At 43.9% G+C, this 25,341-nt stretch overlaps 1 protein-coding gene across 1 annotated transcript in view; it reads right to left on the reverse strand.

The window, feature by feature from the left end:
* Positions 1–1,297: 1,297 nt before the first annotated feature.
* Positions 1,298–25,341, reverse strand: part of LOC142593566 (uncharacterized) — a 33,333-nt gene continuing 9,289 nt past the window's right edge. Inside the window, 14 exon segments of the mRNA XM_075711215.1 lie at positions 1,298–1,387; positions 1,389–2,066; positions 2,068–2,467; positions 2,469–2,529; positions 2,821–3,019; positions 5,691–5,752; positions 12,268–12,414; positions 13,379–13,410; positions 14,869–14,971; positions 16,099–16,245; positions 18,805–19,112; positions 21,651–21,837; positions 23,335–23,515; positions 24,182–24,400. Of these exon segments, the coding sequence (XP_075567330.1) occupies positions 1,298–1,387; positions 1,389–2,066; positions 2,068–2,467; positions 2,469–2,529; positions 2,821–3,019; positions 5,691–5,752; positions 12,268–12,414; positions 13,379–13,410; positions 14,869–14,971; positions 16,099–16,245; positions 18,805–19,112; positions 21,651–21,837; positions 23,335–23,515; positions 24,182–24,400 (2,814 nt within the window).

Here is a 25,341-nt window from a genome sequence, read left to right on the forward strand (position 1 = left end):
TCCCAAGCTACCCTTTCTCAAACTGGGCAAAGGCTGTCTCGCCCCAAATCATCTCCCATTGGTTTTGACTTATTTTACCATCTTGCACTACTGCTGCACTCCAGAATTACTGCTTTTTGCTGCCTGGTTGGGCAACTGCCTGTGCAACTAGACCCCATCTCTAGAACAGCAGCCAGAGAAGACTCCAGGAGACAAACAGGCCTGGAGGACACTCTTTGTCCAGCCTGCCTCTGCCAGCAGAGTGGAGCTTGTGTCCAGTTTCCCACAACCCTTCCACTGGCCTTGCTGCTCCCCACTGCCACTCTGCCCTTCCGGTCCTTCAGCGCTGGACTTGATTCACTCAGGGGGCAGGTCTGCTGCAGAGGAAAGCAGAAGGTGCACAAGGCAGCTCAAGCAGCTGCAGACAGTCAAGGAGCCAGAAGAAGAAAGGACAGGCTGAGAAGAGAGTTTCCAGAGAGAGAATTAAGGTTGTGGTAGGAGAGGAGAGAGCACAGCAGGTTGTTTCCTCCCACCAGACCACACATTGCCTGAACAGTAGACCAAGCAAGTGGTGCCTGGGGGAGGAGCAGAGGTTCAGCCAGTCCAATATTTCTCCGTGTTTTGGGAAAAATAAGCTTGACAGCTGTGGAACAATCCTTGCAATTATTGTCTTCGTAACTACGAAGGAGTGCTGTTTCCTGGGATGGCATGTACAGGCTTATTTCATTTGTCTGCTGCACACGGAGAAGCTGCGCTAGTAAAATGTGACAGATGGTTGTGGTACTCGTGGAGTAAAATAAAGGAGTGAACATCCCAACTGGCAAAAATCCACAGTGATTTGTGTAACTGTTGCAGGACACAGCACTGAAGGAGCTGCAGAAAAAGCTTAGAGGAGAGTTTCTTCCCCATCCTGGAGCTGTACCGGGGACACGACAACCTCGTCTGGGTTTACAACATCCTACGAAACAAGAAAAACATTAGCTTTACAGAAAACGTGCTAAGCTTTGAGCTACTGAGATGACGCTCTAACAGATTTCCTACAGGCAGCTGCCAGAGTAACCAGAGAAGCCGAGTGCTGCCGTTGACCTGGAGCGTCAGAGCCAGCGGGTGCTGCCGAGGCTCACCCGCTGCCACTAGCGCCAGGCTGAGGAGCGGCACACTGGGCAGTGGGAGCTGCTCTGCACGGCCGGAGGTGTTTATACTTGACTGAGGGGCTGCGAGCGTTAGCGCCAGAGCAAAGATACTTGGAACGAGGTTTCAGGAAGAGGAAAGAATGCAGAAGCTGCTACCCAAAAGGATTTCTCATCCCTTAGCCCAGCTACCAGCAGCAGATACTTAAGGAGAGTATAAGAAATGGGACAAAGTGGTGCATCCTCTGCTTCTGACAGGGATCAGTCTGGGGACTCAAATGGGCACAGGGGGCAGTGGCCGACCCACGCAGGACTCACCTCTAGGGGACTGTGGCTCCTCTCGTCCACGTCCACGTCAGCAGCTCCCAGGGCGTCTGGGCTCCCTCCAACAGGACTGATCTCCCTCTGCTCCCTGACGCCAGAAGCGCACCATCCATGCTCCAAGACACCCACTACCTCTCTCTCTCTCGTGTTTTCACAGAGGCCTGGCTGTTCCCCCTCAGCTTTCACTCCTGCCTGCTCTGTCCCCTCCGGCAGCCCGTCCTTGCCCTCCACTGCCCCTGTCCCGGGAGGTGCCAGCTGTGGCAGGGTGCCCAGGCACAGCCCCTCACCTCCTGTGGACCCTCTCCCCCTTGGCTCCGGTCCCCCATCCTCATGCGCAGGGGTGCTCTGGGAGGTTTCTGCAATTGGCTGCTCCTCAAGGAACATCGCTCCACATGGTTCTCCATGCCATGGGGACTCGAGACATTCCCACTCCACCTCGTCCTGGCCCTCGGCCCCCACCAGCGCTGGCCCCCTTCCCTCGCACCCCAGCACTGCCTCCTGGTTCACCCCTTGCCCACAGGCCACAGCTCCATCAGCCACCCCTTCCCTGTCCCTCCCAGACTCGCTGGCTGCCCCCCCTCCCTCGGCTGACACCCCCTCTGATGCTGCTGCCCCCATCCCGTTCTGTCCCCCCCAACGCTGGTCCTGTCACCCCCTCCTGTGCCACTGCCCCGTCGCCCATCCCACCATCCCCAGCCACCACCACCTCCTGCCCCGCTGCCTCCCCCGTCGCCTCCCCTGCTGCTCCCTCATCCAGAGCCCCTGGCCCTGCCTGACTGCCCGCCACAGCACCAGCCACCACCCCTGCCTCCCCCGCCCTGCTCACACTCAGCCCTGGGGCAGGCACCACCCCGTCACCAGGAGACCTCTCCTTCCCTCTCTCTTCAGCACACTCCAGAGATCCCTCCATCCCAGCCGCCAGCTCCCTTGGACCTGCTGCTCCACCCGTGAACTCCTCTCCACCTCCTGACTCCGCTCTGGCTATCTCCGCAGATTCTCCCATCACCCCTCCATCAGGTTTTTCTTCCATTGCACTCTGTCTCTGCTTTGCTGCCAAGGGATGGGCTTCCACTCAAAAGTGCTTCTGCTGAGCCCTACTCGTCCTCGTCCTCCTCCTTCTCCTCGTCCTCATCCTCCTCCTTCTCCTCGTCCTCCTCGTCCTTCTCCTCGTCCTCCTCCTTCTCCTCCTCCTCCTCCTCCTCCTTCTCCTCCTCCTCTTCCTCCTTCTCCTCCTCCTCCTCGTCCTCCTCCTCCTTCTCCTCCTCCTCCTCATCCTCCTCCTCCTTCTCCTCGTCCTCCTCCTCCCCCTCCTCCTCCTTGTCCCCCTCCTCCTCCTCGTCCCCCTCCTCCTCCTCGCCCCCCTCCTCCTCCTCTTCTGTTGTGGTGTCCTCCAACTGAGATGACCCTTCACTTATGGAATCCCCTCCAGCATCCACCAGTGCCTCTAATTCAGGTGTTACTTGCAACACGGGACCCTTGCCAGGCTCCACAGACTCCTCCACTGCATCCTCTGCGCTCAGGAGAGAGCTCCCTTCTACCTCTGATGCCTCGCCTGTCTCAGATGTTCTTGCTCCTACAGCATCCTGCTGGCGGCTGATGGAGATCGGCTGTCTCCAAAGGGGAAAAGGATTCTCGCCCATGAGTTGGCGGGACTCATTGAGAGGGCTTTGAACTAGGTTTGAAGGGGGGAAGGGGATATAAACGGGCCCGCTAGTGAGGAGCCCAGGGGCAGCATGGCAACATTGGGGGCGAAATCAATAGCCCAGCTCAAGTGCATCTACACCAATGCACGTAGCATGGGCAACAAACAGGAGGAGCTGGAAGCCCGTGTGCAGCAGGATGGCTATGACATAGTCGCCATCACAGAAACGTGGTGGGGCGACTCTCATGACTGGAGTGCTGCACTGGAGGGCTATAAGCTCTTCAGAAGGGAGAGGCAAGGAAGGAGAGGTGGTGGGGTGGCTCTGTATGTTAGGGAGTGTTTTGACTGTATAGAGCCTGACAGCGGTGATGACAAGGTCGAGTGCTTATGGGCACTTTGGGACCTGGTTTAGTCTAGTCTACCCTTGATTGGTTTAGTGTGGACTTGGTAGTGTAGGTTAATGGTTGGACTGGATGATCTTAAAGATCTTTTCCAACCTAAACGATTCTATGATTCTATGATTTATGAGTTAGAATTGTTCTGATTTAACAATTTTCAACATTTCAAAGTCCCAAGAATGCCCTGAAGTGTGGCCAGCAAGAAGCCTGGATCTCCAAGGAGAGAGCAGCCCCCCCCGCATGCTACCCGTCCCGCAGCACGGGGCACCCGTGCACGCTGGAGGCCTCGCTTGTCTGTAACGTGGGGTGGAGGCAGCCCCCTAAGCTAAAAAACCCTGTGTGAGGCCACCATTCCCCTTGTGATCCTGCCATTCCACATCTCTGCTGAACACCCCCAGATGCTCTTCTCAAAGCACTCATGTGTGCAAGTGCCCTATGCACAGCAATGAAGACACAACCCCGACTCACAATGAAGAGTCTGCAGTTCAGAAAGGCAAATGAACGCAGGAAAATTTAATCAGAACATGAAAACAGATACAATCAAACATGAACACTCTGTATAAACAAACTTAACAAACTTCTTCTTAACAAACTTCTTCTTAACAAACTTCTTCTTAACAAACTTCTTCTTAACAAACTTCTTCTTAACAAACTTCTTCTTAACAAACTTAAACTTCTTCTTATCAAACTTAAACTTCTTCTTAACAAACTTAAACTTCTTCTTAACAAACTTCTTCTTAACAAACTTCTTCTTAACAAACTTCTTCTTAACAAACTTCTTCTTAACAAACTTCTTCTTAACAAACTTCTTCTTAACAAACTTCTTCTTAACAAAATAACTTAACTTCTTAACATATATTAAATAACATTAAATAACTTCTTAACAAAATACATACCTACAGAAATATATACAGCATACCCTCAGCCCTCCCTCCCACCAGCCAGCAGAAGCTGCTCCTTCTCCTCGTCCTCCTCCTCCTCGCTGCTCCCCACTGCCACTCTGCCCTTCCAGTCCTTCAGCGCTGGACTTGTCACGGGGCAGGTCTGCTGCAGAGGAAAGCAGAAGGTGCACAAGGCAGCTCAAGCAGCTGCAGACAGTCAAGGAGCCAGAAGAAGAAAGGACAGGCTGAGAAGAGAGTTTCCAGAGAGAGAATTAAGGTTGTGGTAGGAGAGGAGAGAGCACAGCAGGTTGTTTCCTCCCACCAGACCACACATTGCCTGAACAGTAGACCAGACTTGAAAATTAAAAGCTCTACCTTTTGCAATATGAGAAATCATGCCTTCATCCAAGACATATCTTGCACCACGTTTGTTGCTTACGTTTACAACTAGCTTTCTGTCCCTTCTTATATTTTAAAATTTTTCTCATTTTATACATACATATTAATCAGTTATCAATCACTATCCTATTTTTACAGCACTCACACTGAAAATCCTACCTCCTGAATCTGGGAGAGCTCAGGCCCACTATCAAAATCAGGAACATGTAATCATTTAAAAAACCCCTAATGGAAGTTTTGGTACAAAATGAAATAAAACATCCCAAACTGTCATGCCAACTCAGAATTAAATATTACTGTCTCCACAAAAGTACAGTGTCTGAACTGTCCAGCTGCTAATATTGGTCTGAGTCTAATGGAATGGATTTTGCCAGTCCCTGTAAAATAGATGCTTTGTTCACTTTGTCTGAAAGAAACCAAATGGGGTGTTGTGCGTGGTATAGTCTACATGTTTACCTGCTTCATTAGCAGAGAGAGGAGTTAATTTACTCTGGCTGCTGCTTACAAAGTATTCCCTTCTGTAAAGTGAGGTCTTGCATTGGGCAGGAATGGTAACAGCAACTGTGAAGTTGTTTCAGAATTAAAGTATTCAAAATGAAGCACCATGCGAACCTGAGAAGTTAACAACTAGGAGATTCCAGGAAGCAAACCTACCGCTATTCGCTACCTGGAAGCAAAGGGAAACTCAATGGATTCCTGATTTCCACAGCTATTTTCTTGACTGGAAGCCATTTTTTTCATGGCCTGGATTCTTTATCTAGGGCCTTATAACTGCCAAAAAAGCATTAATTATACATGACTACAGAAGCCAGCCAGTCATCACCCAATTTTATACAAGTTGGGAAAGAAAAGAGCACAAGGAGGGTTTGATAGCCTAGAAAGGAAAGGGAAAGGGCAAACACTTCTATAAAAAGACTTCAGATTAATAAGAACTCACGTGATGATCATTTCCAATTGCCTTTGCTATTTCCTCCTGGACTGGTTTGCAATCTTCAAAAACTATCACAAAGTTACAAAAAGAGGAAGCAAGAAAGAGAAACTGTTAAAAGCCAGAAGGGGAGTAGAAGTCATCCAGCTATCTCAGCCTGGTTTAAAATTTGAAATGTTAGGACAGAGCCGATTGGAGCCATGTAAATCTTCACCAGCAATAATTTTTTTAAGTAGATTAAAACCAAATGGAGACAACCATTAAAAACCCAAGGAAAATTCATGCAAGACCATCTACTGAAACATAAAGCGGCAATATTCCACAACATTTTCACAAAACAGTGAGATTGCTTTTGTCAGTCAGTCTGAGGGGGGTTCAACATACAAGCAACAACACTGTTTTATAGACTTAATATTTTCATTGTTCTAGGAATACTTTTAAAAAAAATTCTATGTTAAGCTCCCAACTATAGTCCTGATGATTCCCCAGTTCCCCAAATTAAGTGACTGAAGACCCGTGCTTATCTACAAGTAAGTGAGGAAGTATTTTCTACTCTGTAAATGCAATGATTGTGATGCTTCACAGTCAAGTCATACATTTGACATTATTGTTACGATTGTGCTATCAATTCCATTTTTGCTTTATGACATGATGGATGATTACGTGAATGGCTTTCAAGCTAGTAATACTAAACAACCTCTTTATGAGCAGTATTCCAGCTACGTCCACAGTGTGATCCCTTCAGCACCTCCTCTGAGAGCTCTTCCCTCTGGTAACCCAGGCTTCTCCCTTCAAGTTCTATCAGTTTTCTATATCCTTCCTTTTCTGTGGCATTTATTGGCTTAGTCTTTTACATAAAGAGCTTGCTAGTTTGCCATGGGTATGGATTGACAGCATAAAGTCAAATCTCGCACTTGGTTTTACAGCCAGATGGCCTCTACTGCCAGTATGCTGTGCCCATTAGGAACCACAGACCTTCAGGTACATCTCTGAAACAGCTGTCCACTTTTGTTTATGTCATGACTGTCAGTGTGAGACTTGATTAATTCTGGTTGCTGCTTGGATGGTGCCAGTGGCCATGTGTTTCAGACTCCTCCTCTGCAGCTTGGAACAATCAAGTCTTTGACTAAGAGGGGGTAACTCAGTCAATTGCTTGTACTCGATACTTAAGCATAACTTTCAGATCATAAAGGAGACAATCACAACATTTCTAGATCTTATCACTGTATGTGACATGAAGCAGTACACTGGTCAGCTTCATCTATGCAGTGCAAGTGCTGCAGAGACACTTGTTCCAAGTTCCAGTTTCTAGATGTCTACAGACAAATTCTACGCCAAGGCTCAGTGAGAACACGGACACTTTTCAGTATCTTCACCAATGATCTCCACAGAATCTGCCTATGCTGTTTTATTTAGACAAAGTATTTTGTTTGAGAGTAGAGGAGCAGGGTTTCAGCCAGAGAGAAAAAAAAGATCTGAATCCTGACTTGGCCTTCTATTACAAAAATACAGAGACTGAAACCAATTGCCACAACAAACCACTTAACATGTTTCTGGCTAAATCATGACTCACAGCCTAGATAAAGAGGTGTTACATGGTATGGTATCTTGACTTTCAAGCAACACCTTATTTTGATTTCTCTGAAAATAAAAATAAGGAGCCATGAGTAAAAAGCTAATGCTCCGACACTAAGGAAATGGCTGACTTTGGGCCACTCTGCAGTACAGCATGTAATAAAGGTACCCAAAATTTTGGGCTTCATAAAGAGCGAACAGGACAGAAGCAGTGAACCTGCTGTGACAGGGGCTGGCAGTATCAGCAGATTCAAAACCAGACTAGACCAACTCATGCACATCAGATCCATAAATGGATACTAAAGGACTAGGCATGCATTTTTTTCTAACAGCTACTATACAACAGATTGGAGTGTGAGAGAGCTACGAAATGAATGAAATTCAGAAAACAGAGCCTCCTGTGTTCATGAACAGCATCTTCTATTGCCACTGTGAGAGGCAGACTACTGTGAGAGGTGTGCCTCTGGGCTGATCTGTCAGGAATTTCTGAAGTTACTAGGAGGTCTGCTAGAAGAAAACCACTTGCATAAAAATAAGCACAGTAAGACTGACCGAGCTGGCCACTAGTCTCATCCAAATTGCCCTCTTAACCCACAGAAATACTGTCTTGCTTCAAAGCATTTGTACAGGTCTTCTATGGATCGCTGTCACTCCTGGGCATCATGTATTGAAATCACGTGTACTTCCATGTGGCAGAATGTTCCCTCCAACAATTTTTTAAGAAAAATGGCTATAAATTCTTATGAGACTGGTTTTTTATACATGTAGCTGTGTGTATGGGATTTAATCTGACTGCCGCTTCAGAGTCAGTCAGGGCACTGAAAGGTCCAGGAGTGGGAGAGGTGTTGTTCCCACTGGCTTGCAGTGAGAAGACTTAACACTGTCTTCCCTGCCACAGCCTTGCACTCTTCCGAAATCCCCGCCTCTCTCTTGCCAATGCATAACCCTGTGCTCCCTCACCTTTCTCCTATGAGATTGCTTTTCTCTTCACTATTGATTCTGTCTTTCTACTCACCCTTGTCTCTGTTACTTTTCCTCTTTTTTTACTTTTGTTTTTATTTTTACTTCTTCCTCCTGTGGTTCCTCCTACTTCATGCTTACACCCATCCTTCCTACCCCATCAGTACCCTGCACCCACACAGCTCTGAATAGAAACGTGAGAAAATTTTTAAAAGACCATTTCAGTCTACAGAACAAAAGGCACTTGCTCAGCATGAACACCTTTTTGCTGGTACCATAGGTCCTAAATGGCAGTGATGGCTTCACTCCTTGCTGTCACATTTCACCTGGGTGAAGCTCTAAGATCTCTGCAAGGAACCATGCAAGTCAGGCAGGGAAGGTCCCAGGAAAGCATTTATAAGGTTTGCCCTGAGGCAATATATTAATGTCTAGATCTGTCACAACTAGATATATTAGGGAAGCGGCAATCCAGGTTGAGTGGAAAAGAGGTGGGTATTAAAGAGGTATATGGATTCAGTTATAAGAGAAAAACTACGTAGGATTTGGCAACATGATGACTCAGGCAGGGGATACGCTGTCTTGGAGAATTTGTAAATGTAAACATAAAGAAGGGAAAAGAACTGCTTCAGGATGTGCAAAAAGGCAAAACTAAAAGCAATGGAGTTAAATTAAAGAAAAATCTTTGTAATAATGAATATCCAGAAAAATATTCCACTGTTGAGACCTATTAGGCACTTTAATAATCTCCTAAAAAATAGAACTAGTAGTTGCTACTAAAGTTGCTTGAAGTGTTTCCACACAGACTATTTTCAGAGAGCAAGCAGCCTTCATTCAAACAGAAAGCTCTTCTTGTCCTCAAAATTACCAGTGAATTATTGTTTTTCATAAATTTATTATTACATCTCGGTTGGGAAAAGCCCACATCTTTTTTACCCCTTCTCTCCACCTCTTCTGTTCAGTGGTGAAAAAAAAAGTAGAAGATTTCATTACAAAGGGGAAAATATCAAAAAGCAACAAATAGGAAACAGGAATAAAAAAATCACAGGCATTTTGTGTTCAATGTATCAAGGCCTAGAGTGGTTAGTAAAAACAATGCAAAAAAAGTTATCATTTCCTTTAAAGGATTAAAACCAAACCTGGATAAAACTAGATGAGGACTCCAATGCCATCAGGTAAACAGTAAATAGACATTTGGAAGATGACAAACCCTTCCCACAACAAACTTCCTATTCATGCAGAAGGAAATGCCCTGCACCAGTTCGGGTTCCGCTGTTTACTGTTTGTAAACACATTCTGTGCAAGCGCAAAGGAGTAGATACCAACGGGTTTCTGAATGCTTCTACCACCCTGAGCGCAGAAACCTTTTTGAAGATTAATCACTACAGCCAGAACAAAAAGATCATCCTGACTTTCAAACTTAAATGAAAGTCCCTAGAAATCCAAAATCCCAGTGATCTGAAATGTCACCCAAAGCTAGAGGTAACCTTGAAACATCCTTATCTAGTGTTACAGTCTACCACTTACTAGCACTAAATAAGGACTGCAGAACTCCTTCAGGCTTCCTGCCCCAAGAAGATAAATGTTGGAAGCACTGCTCCTCTTGTTGACAGTCATTTACACATATGGGGAGCAAACAGCTCAGAGCACAGAACACATGCGTTCACAATAGAACCAGCGGTCACAAAAAAGGCTTTTCCACCAGTATCCCTAGCTCCTAATCCATGCCTCTTCCATTATTTACTGTATTTACATATTTAGACTTCTAAAAACCCCTCGAGGCCCCCATCCAGTATTTGGGTAACCACTCCTCACACTAAAATACCCAATGTCAAATTAGAGTATTATCCGTCTCTTTCTTACCTCCTCAGCAAACACAACAGGGAAAATTCAGTAAAGCCAGCTTCTCTGCCTCCTCTCACCAAAAGTCATGGAGAAAATGTTAAGAGGCCACAGCTCATGTGGGCCAAACAGAAAAGTGACTCCAAGTTGTGAGATTCTCAAGAAGCCCCTTTGAAAACAGCTTCCCTCATTTCCACGGAGGCAAGGCTGCTCAGCACCACACCCCCATGGCCTACTGCTGATTGCCAAATGAGATGCAAGTCATAACTGATGAACACTCTATTAGTGTGCTGACGTAAAAGACAGAAGCAGCAAATCAGGCTGCTAAGAAAGAAGATTAAACCTGTCTTATTTAAAACCACAGAGAATGTAAATGATTTAAACGCATATGTCCTGAGCTGCTGCAGTAAAGGAGAACAAAGCAAGCCATGGCAAACACATATTGAAAAACATTAGCAGTGCCTGCCAGCTGATCAGTAGGGAGCCCCTGCCTAGATGGCTAGCTGTTTTACACTATTAGTTGCTGATGTTAAAGAGCCATATTTCAAGATTTGGTGGCTTCCCAACAGTCTTTTCTCCTCATCACAGAAAAATCTGTATTGAACTAGTGAGTTTTGGTGCATGCAGCAGTACTGCATCCCAGTACAAAAAAAGGTGAAAAAGGGTGGCCCTTAACAAAGGCCTTAATGCATAGGTAGCCATGAAAGGCCCTTACCGTTACCTGTTCCTTTCCACCTATGCACACCTATGCATCCACACACTTTCACTTGATCATCACGCACTGCTAGAGCTTGAAAAGCAGCTGATTAAAGCCACCAAAAAACTTTGTAATGCCATACACTAACAAGAGAATGCAGAAAAGAATGCTTAATTGTACTGATTATTCATGAATCACAAGCTATTTCTGATTATCACGAGGAAATAAAAATTAAGATTCTTTTTGATCACTGCAATGATTTTATAAGCAAGGAAGTTTCAAACCCGATTTGAGTTTGTTGGATTTTATACTTTCTATAAAAAGACTGCACCTTTCTTGCAGCTGCAACCTTTTCACAAACAGCTGTATCACCTTTGTTTAATTCACCTAGAAATACAAATGTGAAAGTAATGTTTCCCTTTAACTTGAGGAACCGCTTGCACAATAGGACTGTCAAGTGTAAGGAACACAGCAGTAAATGGAGAAATCCTGGTACATTATGACAAGCAAGAAGCATATAAGTCAGCTCAGGATCTAACAAAGCCATAGACGAGCAATGTTAGAGAGAAATAAAACACTGTGCCAGAAGGAAGAGGCAATTCACTTTTGGCTTATTCACCACGTGGTGGATGGAATTCTAGTGTTCGTCTAATAAATGGGAAATTGCCCACAAGTTTTCTGTGGGATTATTTATGAAGATGCATGGCTTGGATGGCATGAAGGCACACAGTTAAAACACTAGACATTAAAAGTGCTGATCCAAAAAACCGAATGACAGAAAACGCTACTTATTCTACAAAAAAATTATTCCAGAACAGTTTAATCTTTCTGAATTAATAATAATAATGGTCTTGGACACCTCACTGCACACTTTTGTACCTACATTTGGATCAAGAATCACAAACTATCTCACTGACTCGGACTCTCACTCATTCACAGCCAGACTTGAACAAGGACTCTCACAAACCGCGTAACCGCTGCAAGTAGCACGGGCAGCTGAGCTGATGGCGTTTCCTCCCTGAGCCAGGACAGAGTCAGTGATGTACCAGAGGACAAAGCTGAGGTTCTGATTATTCAGGGCCGCTAAAGACAGCACTTCTGAAATACAAGGTGGCATGCTGGGTTTCCTGGTGACTTCTCAGATAAAAGTGAGTATCCTCGGCAGGTGTAAGCGGTCATAGCTTCTTGGACGTCGGTGACCACTGACATGAAGTGCTGATCTGCCCCAAATATTTCATGCTAATTTGCTGACTGGCTCCCTCTCCATTTCTGCAACTAAATAGCTCAGCAATGTCTACTGTGAGCTGACACACGCTTACATTGCCAGTGGGTTTGGCTGTATTTCAGTGACAGATGGTAGAATTAATAAGAACAGAGAAAATAGCTGTATTTTACCAATTCAGTAGGAATTGCGTGGTTTTTCCTAAGCAGACTCAACATACGTACTGGACACGCACAAAATGTAAAACATGCATCAGGTTAACTTCTCTAAGCCTCATTATGAAAAAACCTAACCTTGTTCCTCATCCTCTGAGTCACTCTCAGAATCGCCATCTCTTTCATCTTCCTTGCCGTCAGATGATTTTGACATTCCATTCATGTGATCACCAGCCTGTCCCTCTTCATTAACTTCTTCATATGATTCAATATCTTCATCAATCTCTAAAATAAAAGAATCATACTGTGAGACAGGAAATGGAATTCACAACTAATAAAGTTCTTTTTAAGCAGACAGAGGTTAACTTCATTAATCTCCTTTTGCCTTTGCATTTGCTCAGTCTTTTTAAAGCCATGAGAGAATCTAAGACCACAGATAGGACTCATAAGAGCACATTATCATAAAAAACCATCACGTTCTTCATAGACAGAGTAGCAAAAATGCAACAAAGCTACTGAATGATGCATCAAGTATGATTAATACATTAACAGCAAAACAAACAAAATGATTAGCCACTGAAAGGACTAGAAAGATTAAGAGCTGGGCAAACAGAACTAAAATGCAAGACAGTCTCATTACAGGAGAAAAACTTGTTGTGATGAAAAAAACCACAAGCAATAGAGAAAGCTGGAGAAAGGTAATATATCGTAGGGCAAAGTACGATAAATGTGGATTGACGTGGCTAATTAGCAAAGAAGTGGCTTACAAACTAAATGAATTCATTAAATCCAGCCAAGGGGTGCTGCAGAGGAACATTCTGTTATCACACTGTTCTAATATGCTCATTCAGGTCCCAGGTGAAATCCTGGTACAAACGAAGCTTACAGCAGAATTACCATTCTTACAGCAACACGGTCTGGATTTCATCCCAGGCTACTAGCTTGACAAGTTGTAACATTTGATAGATAACTTTGCTGAGATCCATAGGTAAAGACTGTCTTCATGCATATGCATTAAAGAATCCTTGCCTTTCCAGCCAAGGCTGCGCTATTTAAAATCCCAGGCACCAGCATGCACAGTGATGTCAGTGATTTCCATTGAAAATTCAGTAATTCCACTGCTACCACTAGTTCACTGCACATGCAGCAGAGAGGCAACAAACCTAAATTGTGAAGGAGAGCTGTCACTGCTGGCACACCAGCTTTCCTCGTGGCCATAATTTCTCCCCTTTCAGATCTTATTGCTCACCTCTTTTTCTTTCCATCAGTGCTTCTAAAGTACTGAAGTGACAGAATGCCAAGGACAGAAATGAAGAATATCTGAGGACTTTCAAACTTAAATGAAAGTCCCTAGAAATCCAAAATCCCAGTGATCTGAAATGTCACCCAAAGCTAGAGGTAACCTTGAAACATCCTTATCTAGTGTTACAGTCTACCACTTACTAGCACTAAATAAGGACTGCAGAACTCCTTCAGGCTTCCTGCCCCAAGAAGATAAATGTTGGAAGCACTGCTCCTCTTGTTGACAGTCATTTACACATATGGGGAGCAAACAGCTCAGAGCACAGAACACATGCGTTCACAATAGAACCAGCGGTCACAAAAAAGGCTTTTCCACCAGTATCCCTAGCTCCTAATCCATGCCTCTTCCATTATTTACTGTATTTACATATTTAGACTTCTAAAAACCCCTCGAGGCCCCCATCCAGTATTTGGGTAACCACTCCTCACACTAAAATACCCAATGTCAAATTAGAGTATTATCCGTCTCTTTCTTACCTCCTCAGCAAACACAACAGGGAAAATTCAGTAAAGCCAGCTTCTCTGCCTCCTCTCACCAAAAGTCATGGAGAAAATGTTAAGAGGCCACAGCTCATGTGGGCCAAAGAGAAAAGTGACTCCAAGTTGTGAGATTCTCAAGAAGCCCCTTTGAAAACAGCTTCCCTCATTTCCACGGAGGCAAGGCTGCTCAGCACCACACCCCCATGGCCTACTGCTGATTGCCAAATGAGATGCAAGTAGTAACTGATGAACACTCTATTAGTGTGCTGACGTAAAAGACAGAAGCAGCAAATCAGGCTGCTAAGAAAGAAGATTAAACCTGTCTTATTTAAAACCACAGAGAATGTAAATGATTTAAACGCATATGTCCTGAGCTGCTGCAGTAAAGGAGAACAAAGCAAGCCATGGCAAACACATATTGAAAAACATTAGCAGTGCCTGCCAGCTGATCAGTAGGGAGCCCCTGCCTAGATGGCTAGCTGTTTTACACTATTAGTTGCTGATGTTAAAGAGCCATATTTCAAGATTTGGTGGCTTCCCAACAGTCTTTTCTCCTCATCACAGAAAAATCTGTATTGAACTAGTGAGTTTTGGTGCATGCAGCAGTACTGCATCCCAGTACAAAAAAAGGTGAAAAAGGGTGGCCCTTAACAAAGGCCTTAATGCATAGGTAGCCATGAAAGGCCCTTACCGTTACCTGTTCCTTTCCACCTATGCACACCTATGCATCCACACACTTTCACTTGATCATCACGCACTGCTAGAGCTTGAAAAGCAGCTGATTAAAGCCACCAAAACACTTTGTAATGCCATACACTAACAAGAGAATGCAGAAAAGAATGCTTAATTGTACTGATTATTCATGAATCACAAGCTATTTCTGATTATCACGAGGAAATAAAAATTAAGATTCTTTTTGATCACTGCAATGATTTTATAAGCAAGGAAGTTTCAAACCCGATTTGAGTTTGTTGGATTTTATACTTTCTATAAAAAGACTGCACCTTTCTTGCAGCTGCAACCTTTTCACAAACAGCTGTATCACCTTTGTTTAATTCACCTAGAAATACAAATGTGAAAGTAATGTTTCCCTTTAACTTGAGGAACCGCTTGCACAATAGGACTGTCAAGTGTAAGGAACACAGCAGTAAATGGAGAAATCCTGGTACATTATGACAAGCAAGAAGCATATAAGTCAGCTCAGGATCTAACAAAGCCATAGACGAGCAACGTTAGAGAGAAATAAAACACTGTGCCAGAAGGAAGAGGCAATTCACTTTTGGCTTATTCACCACGTGGTGGATGGAATTCTAGTGTTCGTCTAATAAATGGGAAATTGCCCACAAGTTTTCTGTGGGATTATTTATGAAGATGCATGGCTTGGATGGCATGAAGGCACACAGTTAAAACACTAGACATTAAAAGTGCTGATCCAAAAAACCGAATGACAGAAAATGCTACTTATTCTACAAAAAATTACTCCAGAACAGTTTAATCTTTCTGAATTAATAATAATAACGGTCTTGGACACCTCACTGCACACTTTTGTACCTACATTTGGATCAAGAATCACAAACTATCTCACTGACTCGGACTCTCACTCATTCACAGCCAGACTTGAACAAGGACTCTCACAAACCGCGTAACCGCTGCAAGTAGCACGGGCAGCTGAGCTGATGGCGTTTCCTCCCTGAGCCAGGACAGAGTCAGTGATGTACCAGAGGACAAAGCTGAGGTTCTGATTATTCAGGGCCGCTAAAGACAGCACTTCTGAAATACAAGGTGGCATGCTGGGTTTCCTGGTGACTTCTCAGATAAAAGTGAGTATCCTCGGCAGGTGTAAGCGGTCATAGCTTCTTGGACGTCGGTGACCACTGACATGAAGTGCTGATCTGCCCCAAATATTTCATGCTAATTTGCTGACTGGCTCCCTCTCCATTTCTGCAACTAAATAGCTCAGCAATGTCTACTGTGAGCTGACACACGCTTACATTGCCAGTGGGTTTGGCTGTATTTCAGTGACAGATGGTAGAATTAATAAGAACAGAGAAAATAGCTGTATTTTACCAATTCAGTAGGAATTGCGTGGTTTTTCCTAAGCAGACTCAACATACGTACTGGACACGCACAAAATGTAAAACATGCATCAGGTTAACTTCTCTAAGCCTCATTATGAAAAAACCTAACCTTGTTCCTCATCCTCTGAGTCACTCTCAGAATAACCATCTCTTTCATCTTCCTCGCTGTCAGATGACTTTGACATTCCACTCATGTGATCACCAGCCTGTCCCTCTTCATTAACTTCTTCATATGATTCAAAATCTTCATCATACTCTAAAATAAAAGAATCATACTGTCAGACAGGAAATGGAATTCACAACTAATAAAGTTCTTTTTAAGCAGACAGAGGTTAACTTCATTAATCTCCTTTTGCCTTTGCATTTGCTCAGTCTTTTTAAAGCCATGAGAGAATCTAAGACCACAGATAGGACTCATAAGAGCACATTATCATAAAAAACCATCACGTTCTTCATAGACAGAGTAGCAAAAATGCAACAAAGCTACTGAATGATGCATCAAGTATGATTAATACATTAACAGCAAAACAAACAAAATGATTAGCCACTGAAAGGACTAGAAAGATTAAGAGCTGGGCAAACAGAACTAAAATGCAAGACAGTCTCATTACAGGAGAAAAACTTGTTGTGATGAAAAAAACCACAAGCAATAGAGAAAGCTGGAGAAAGGTAATATATCGTAGGGCAAAGTACGATAAATGTGGATTGACGTGGCTAATTAGCAAAGAAGTGGCTTACAAACTAAATGAATTCATTAAATCCAGCCAAGGGGTGCTGCAGAGGAACATTCTGTTATCACACTGTTCTAATATGCTCATTCAGGTCCCAGGTGAAATCCTGGTACAAACGAAGCTTACAGCAGAATTACCATTCTTACAGCAACACGGTCTGGATTTCATCCCAGGCTACTAGCTTGACAAGTTGTAACATTTGATAGATAACTTTGCTGAGATCCATAGGTAAAGACTGTCTTCATGCATATGCATTAAAGAATCCTTGCCTTTCCAGCCAAGGCTGCGCTATTTAAAATCCCAGGCACCAGCATGCACAGTGATGTCAGTGATTTCCATTGAAAATTCAGTAATTCCACTGCTACCACTAGTTCACTGCACATGCAGCAGAGAGGCAACAAACCTAAATTGTGAAGGAGAGCTGTCACTGCTGGCACACCAGCTTTCCTCGTGGCCATAATTTCTCCCCTTTCAGATCTTATTGCTCACCTCTTTTTCTTTCCATCAGTGCTTCTAAAGTACTGAAGTGACAGAATGCCAAGGACAGAAATGAAGAACCAATTAGGCAAATAAACAATTACCCAGACAAAGAGAATTAAGGGAATAAGGAGATTCATTTTCTGTATTAAAAATCAATTGAGATTCCAACTGCATTGCTGGAAGTGAGGCCTCCTTAGGTAACTGTCAGAAATGTGCCCACCTTCTGGAAGGAAAAAGGCTTGATTAATCACAAGCACACATCCACAGGGACCGACAAGGAAGCTGAGCAGTAGCACTGCAGAATTATGAAAGTAAAAACAGGAATAGGAAGTAGGAATTAAAATCTCTCTCTAAATTTGACTTACTCTGAAAAAGTCTTTATAATAAGGAGTGTGTGAAGGCACAGGCTGAGCTCACCATCTCTTCCCATAGGGGCAGGCAGAGCTGTAAGCAGGCTGATGGCAACAGGGACTGGCCTTAGGTGGCACTGGGGAAATGGCACATTCTGAGCATGCAGTTGGAGCTGCCATGCATCGTTTTTATACCACAAATATTATCTTTGTCTGCCACAAGAAACACCCCTTGGGCAAACTTTCAGCAAGGGCAGCTTCTCTCCCGTCTTTCTTTTTAAATCTCTGTCAACAGAAATGAGATGGGACTCAAGCAAAAGGGGCAAGGCCAGCCAGCTACGGGAGCGTTCAGTAAAGGGAAAGAATGATAGCCCCAGCGGGGTCAGAGCAGAGAAGGCAAGAAAGGTGAGCTGGTAGGCCTGGAGTAGAGGGAACAAATGCTCAGACAAGAAAGGAAGCTGAAGGTTTGGGCAGGTGTCAGGTAAGCAGTGCCTAGGGCAGTGTGGTGGAGAAGGGACTGGAAAGAGACTTCCGTGAACAAAGCATTGCACTCCCACTGGCAACAGACAGGAGAAAAGACCAAAATAGTTCATCTGGTGCTAAATCTTGCTGCCATTTTGCTGCTATGTGCTCCTCCCACCTTCCCTCCCCTTCTGCACCCAGCATTCAGCCTCCTCCCCCTCACAGTTCGCCCCCCGTCCCATCCCATCCCATCCCATCCCATCCCATCCCATCCCATCCCATCCCATCCCTCCCTCCCTCGCATCAGGCAGCAGGAGACTTTTCCACCTCCTGCCCCTATGGCCACCATCCTCTCTCCATTCACCTTATGCTGATGTCCCGTCTCCCTTAGGAGCTCACCTCAGACTCACTGTCTCCCTACCCACACCCAGTCCCATTTCTTCCTTCTGCTCGACTTGTCCTCCACCTGCTCCCATTTTCCTTCTTCACTGTTGTCCCTTCACTCTGCCCCACCTTCCTCCTGCTTTCCCACCTCCCCACGCTCCTCTTTCAGCCTCTCAGACCTTCCTTGCTCACTTTCTTGGCTCTTGCAAAACCCTCTCATCCTATTGCTTGGCTGAAAGGAGCCCCACTAATTTTATTGCCCAGACACAGGCATCACCATTTTTCTCGCACATGAGGTGTCCTAAGAGACGATGCTCCAGGCGAAGCTGGAGGCCCACAATCCCCTACCTTCTCCAGAATCATCCTCTCCCATTTTTCATCCCCTGCTTGTGTTTTGGAATACTGTACCATTTTTACTGGTGTCTTCCTGACTATCTTCATTCTCACGATCAGATAGTTTTTTCCTTTCTTCTTTTCTGTACTCCTGTCCAGTCTGCATTTTGTTCTCAATATTAAGTGGCCTCAAGTGAGTTCTCACTTCACAACTTGGTAAGTTGACTAACACTGAACCTTTGCTTGATTTCTGCTCAACATTGCTTTTACTTGGCTCACTGCGGACTCGATCTCTCCAGGAAACCACACGCTTTTCCTCGTGGTCCTCCAACTTCCTCTTCGGAGGGGACGGGATTTTGTCCAGACCCATTGTAATAAGGCACCTATAAAAAAACCAAGGTGAGTTGGAAAGTATCACATTTTTCTTTCTGTGAGCAATGGAAGGGAAGGAAGGAAGGAAGCAGACACAGGGAGCTATTTAGCTCATTATCAACAGTAAAACCAGGTACCTATCTGCCTCTGCTTTGCCACTCAGACAAGGTTACTGATTAATGACTGACTTGGAGAAGCACCCTAAAATCCTCAAGTGCTCCACAAGCACAAATGCAGTTCCTCCTTGAAGGAGAGTAACACTGTCTGTGCTTAAAGGTGACAATTGAAGTATAAACAGATGAAAATCAGAATTATCATAAGGGTCCATTAATTTCAAGCTACACCAAGCATGATCTGTGAAGATATAATCACTGAGAAAGGCAGACAAGCTCCAAGTCGGAGGTGTGCTTGATCCAGATCCTGCTTTAACACCCAGTGAAGTGAAAACTCAGGTTTTGTGGATAAGACTTTTTTTGTTTCAAAATTGTCTGCTGGGTCTAATAACTGCGGGGGAAGAGTGAGACTGAAATTGAATTATTTTCTGGTTTTGTTCTGGTTTTCCTACCTAACAGAAACCCAAACAGTTGGAAAACAAAGGTTTTTGAATGACTTGTTGAGAATGCTCCTCTTGTATAAAATGGAGTGACAGCCTCTCTATGTTACGGTCAGGAGGCTCATGTAAGACCAGAGTTCCTACTCCTGATTAACATTAACTGCAGAAATGAAGAGTCACCCTACACCACCTATGAGTGTCAGGACATTGTGCTGTATGCAGTACGTTGATTCCAATCTGCAAGCAGAGGATGAAACTGAATTTTCACTCTAGCTAATCACAAGTCTCTCTGGAAACCCGTATTTTCTTCACAGACAGCTATGTCTTAAAAGCTTTTCCTCCACCAAAACTGCTTTTTTTCTGTAAGGCTTGATTGCAGTTCCCCTCACATTCCAGCTGTTTACAAACTACTGTGAAATATCCTAGAGTCATTCAGTATAGAAATCCTTCAGTTTTGCAGGCATAAAATGGAAATGTGACAATTTCTGAGAAGAGTCCTACCTTTCAACTATTTGTTCATGGTATTTTTTCCAGGGACCTTTGAGGTATTGAAGCACTTCTACTGTACTGAAATGCTGGACCTAGGCCAGCAGAAAACTCCCTGTGCAGGGATCGCAGCATTGGTGTAGAAATCACTGCAGCGTCACCTCTTTGTGAACCAAAGCCTTAACCCAACAGGGAAAATCAACGGGGATCTTTACTGAGAATCAGAGTGGGTATTTAATGTGCGGATGTGGTGTCATACTCAAACCAGTTAAAAACTGCGACTGCATTTGACCTGAAGTAGATGTGAAAATAGTTGTCATTTATGGAGAGAATCTGGTTAATGGAGATGCTTTTTAGCCACCAGGTAAGGTTGGCTGGACTGACAAGAGACAGGAAAACAGAGGTATCACTGAGAATAACAGGGGAAGGTGGACAGAAGGTGGGGGTGACTCACGAAGAAATTAACCAATTTCTGGAGACTATATGAATTCAGAAAATTCACTTCAAATCTTTCTAAAAATCACAAAAAGCCGAGATTTCAGCATTTCCTAAACTCTGTAGCCACTATATCCATTCTGAATTCAGACGCTTTTCACTACTTTGAACATACTAAGTAATATAATTACATAAATCCTGTTCAATGTTAGATTTGAGTAGAAAAAATACAGTACAATAAAGTTGAATTTTTTTTTCTTATAATTTGGTCCTTATCTAAAAAATAGAGTATAGCTCTGTGGAGGTTCTGTTCTTCCAACTGCTTGTTGCTCTTCTAAAAATTACTTACAAAAAGAACAAAAAAGTTTTTAAACGATCTGCGTGTGCAGAAGTTTACTTGTCTGGCACAACTTAACAATCACACAAAAGGAAGATTTTATTAAAATGAAAGCTTCTTAGCAAAACCACAGCTGTTGCTCACAGCATTGACTTGTGCCCAAAGCCAAGAATCTTCTGCACAGATATGTTGTCTGAACCATGGCTAACGTTCAATACTGTCTTATTCTGCAGCCAGGGGTATTACAGCAGAATCCCACCTTAGAGGCAGAGCTGTTTAAAAATAAATTATCTTGTTCCCACAATCACAAAGAAAACCCTGAAAACTACAGTTAACTCAGCAGCACTCTTGATATTTATTTCACTATCACTTCCACCAGAAACATGCAAGTGGCATACATATACCACCCCACACCTATTCCTCCACACTCAACTATTGAGGAAGTGCTGTCTGCCTCCTGACAAGCTGATAGATCCAGTGCAAAATTGTCCACTGCTGTGTGTACTCCACAGAGTGACTGAAGAGGCAGCACAAAAGTAGCTGACTTTGATGGTATCCTTGGATGTGGGACCCTGAGGGATGAGCTCAATTGTGTACATTTCAAGGGGCACTCAGAAACAGATGAGGTTCTACAGAGCTGCGGGGTGCCAGAAAGATTTAAAAGAAGGAAACAAGTGATACGCTCTCTAAAAACTGGGCTGCTAAGTCCTTGTGAGCAAAGTGTATTCTTCTCCATACCTGTAGCAAGGAGATGCTCCCTCCACATTGAGAAACCCAAAGTATCCGTTTCTGCCTCCCAGCCTGGAACGCTTCTGATGTTTGTACTCACAGCAACAGCTCAACCTGTCCACTTGTATCCCATTGAGAAAAAAGGTGAGGCTGAATGGGAAACCATGGTGCCTTTTTGAGACAAACTGAAAGGTCTCTGTAAGTATAGAAAGGAAAGGGTTCAAAGAAAAAGGTTATGCTTTACTGTCAGCCTATTGCAATCGTTGTATCTCATCTGCATCACCACCAAAGCACCCAGCCCTCTCAGGTCAGGTACTTTGGTTCTTGGCTTTATTAAGTAGTCGGTAAAACTCCTCCCCCGACAACAGCCTTGTCTCTTGCCGAGCCAGGAGTACCAAGCTGGACACACCTGTGACAAGCGAATACATATTCAGTTTGGCTGCTCACTGCTACAGCAGAACAGAGACCAGAGCCTCCCGTCTCAAAAAACTTAACTCTGCCACTTGCCTTACAGGAGCATACATTATGCACAGAAAGTTTAGGATTCCTGGCATGTGTCTACATGGCGTAGTGCAGCAGTATGTTAGAGCTCCTGCAGTGTAATGCACACGTTCCTCAGTGCAGCACATTGCAGAGCGCGACCAGGTTCCAGATCAGCACAGCTGCAATATTAGTGGCTCTGGGCCTGCAATAATACAGTCGTACTCAGAGCAACACTGAACAGCTGAAAGACACTGTTTCTGGAGCCATTTCAGGCTACTCTGCAAAGGTATTTTTCGGCATCCAGGCCTTAAGGGCACTGAGGCTGCTATGCTACTCCATGCTGGGTGGGGGGACCGGGTCGTACTCTCTTAACCCACAAGTCATAGTATCCGTCCAAAGTAAACTGAGCACACACCAGCAGGGAGGAAGCCACACTGCACTCCAGCAGGTTCCCTAGTAAGTGTGAATGGGGCTCGGGACAACAGGAGCACACACAAGGGACACCTTCCGCACAGCTGGGACACAGCTGTGACAAACGCCCTAAGCAGATCTGTGGGCACACTGCAATGCACCCATAACCTTAGGGGACAGGCTTAAGTGCGGGGATCTCCGCACCATCTTCCCATATCCAGTGAAAACACAAATGCAAACACAATGGGTTCTGTGAGCTGGAATGAGGGGTGTGATCTGTGGAATCACTCTTCCTCATAAGAGAAAATCTCACAGTAGTTTCCTCTTCCCAATTTCCCAGAACACAATTCACCTTTTACTGGTGTGACGGAATCACACACACATAAAAGAGATGGGAATTGGGCTCCCACTGTGTACTTAATAAGCAACATGCATAGTAAGCAACATGCATTGATGTATTACAGCATGTCAGAAACAGATAACTCCTATTTAAGGATAGTTTACTGCTACAACTACTTTATTAACCATACTGTAGCTTAGATTAATTTTGTATAGAGATGTATTTTGCTAAATCAGTTCTCTAAATTCATTCTACCACAATTTGCAAAAGCAATTGTAACTTCACTTTCAGTCATGAAACAGTAGGTCCAGATTTAGCGTGGAGGCAGAGGGTATAAAAATCCCTGGATGCATCTTGACTGAGCTCAGATGAAATAATTTTGATATCAAATCAATATTTTAGCCAAAAAAAAAAAAAAAGATATTGCCAGAATCAGTATGAACTCTTTGACTCTCTTACCTCCTGGCAATAGCTTGCCTTTGTAGACGCAAAGGTTTTCCCCTCCGCAATGCTGCTGATAGATGTTGATTTCATCTCTGTAATCAGCATTATTGCGAGATAAACGCACACTTTTCCCTAGAAAGACCATGGTAACAAACGCGTTGCTGTGTAACGAGGGCTTAGGGAATCCTCCAGAATTCTGCAGCAGGAAATACACAAAAAATGCATTCAGCTTCCAACTCTAACAAAAGATGAACACACAGATCATGTATGTGCGGCATACACTTGAGACTTCCAGTCTTTTAAGATAGGCCTTGAGCTACTGAAATTGGAAAGTGTTTTGTAACGTGCAGAAGGGCAGGAAAATATTTTGGACTGAAAATCCATTGCACTGAATTGCTCAAAATTGCAGGGACTAGGTTTAATGACCCATATCGCCCCTCCCAGTCCTGTGTTCCTACAATTTCCTCTACAGGAGTCAAAACTGGCTGGAGCTGTAGCGTAACAGATGAAGTTTTCATATACTCAAAGGCATTTCATATATCCCTCTGAAGTTCTGGTACTAGATATGGTCAGAGACAGGATCAGATTGACTAAGATGGAAGGCTTTCAATAAGAGTTGCTATGTTTTTTTCTGTCCAAGCACCTTTTTTTCCCCCAACTGATGAAAAACATCAAGCGTTTTAGTATATAGAGAGATGGGTGGCAGTTATATATTTTAATAGTTACAAATTTTCTTTTGTTCAAAAATTCAGTGGATCTTTGTACAAACTAGGTATATACATCTTTCAACATTAGGCGAATACGTCAACAAGGAAGGTAATATACCTATACGTAAGCTGAGAAGTAGGCAGAGATAACTTACCTTTGTTAAAAGTTGCTCTAAGCCATTTGGCGCAGTGATGGGACGATATCGTCTGCCTCTGAACGTCCCACTTCTCACTGCATTTACGTTCTTGTCTCCTTTTTGCACAGCGGGAGGTGGCACCGGTATGAAATAACTGTTAATGATGGGGAGTTGACATGGGGGTACACCAGACTCATATTCCATCCAATTCTTAAGTCCTAACCCACTCCTCTCTCCCTGCAAAAACATTTTAACCAGGATAAACAGGTTATGAAAAATAGTTACCAAGCATATTGAACTAACTGTGGTTTGACTGCTTTTTACATTTAGTAACTCACATACTTCTAGAACAATTCCTTAACTTGGTGCTTGCAATTTTGTTCATGAAAACATTTCTGTGCTAAAACCTTTTCTTTTAATTTGCAAAGCAACAGGCAGATTGCTTGAAAATGTCACCCTCATAGATATACAACATTCTAAACCACGTACTACTTGTAACCATGCAGAGTTCTGCTCACAAGCAGACAGAATACTGCACAACCCCACAACACTGCTGCATTCTCTCAGCTGGCAAGCAAATTCCAAAGCAACCAGAATCTTCCAACAGTAACATCATTTGGCATCAATTATACAAGACGTGGTTCAAAATGCTTCTTTCCCATTTGTAGTGGAGGTTTAGTCCTCCTTCAGGATGAAAGGCAGAGAACCAGGGCCCTGAAAAGCAAGACATCTCTAGAGAACAACCTCTGCAAGCATTGCATGCTCTGGATCTGATTTAGCTGTTTTGTCAGTGGCGAGCATTAAAGAAACCAATTATATCGCCCATAATTGGAGTAGACATAGATAATGCCAGCAAATTATTGGAGAAAGGATAGTGACCATCACAATACAGAGGAACTGCATAGCAGAAGGGAGCTATTCATACAGTGTCTGCCAGTCAGGGGTAGCAGGTCACAGTCCCATTCCAAAACCCTCCAGTCCCATGGAACTCCGAACACAAAGCGAATTACAAAATGTTTTTCTAGAACAGAAGACAAGTCCAAATCTCGCCTGAAAGTAACTGCATATATATCAAGATTATGTTTGGCTACTCCAGAAAGCTCTCACTCTCCAAACGCGCTAGTATGACCTAGTAGGAGGAACGGTAAAAAAAAGAAGTGAGTTTTTTGCTACTTTCC

Source organism: Pelecanus crispus, chromosome 5 (assembly GCF_030463565.1).
Source record: "Pelecanus crispus isolate bPelCri1 chromosome 5, bPelCri1.pri, whole genome shotgun sequence".
NCBI lineage: Eukaryota > Metazoa > Chordata > Aves > Pelecaniformes > Pelecanidae > Pelecanus > Pelecanus crispus.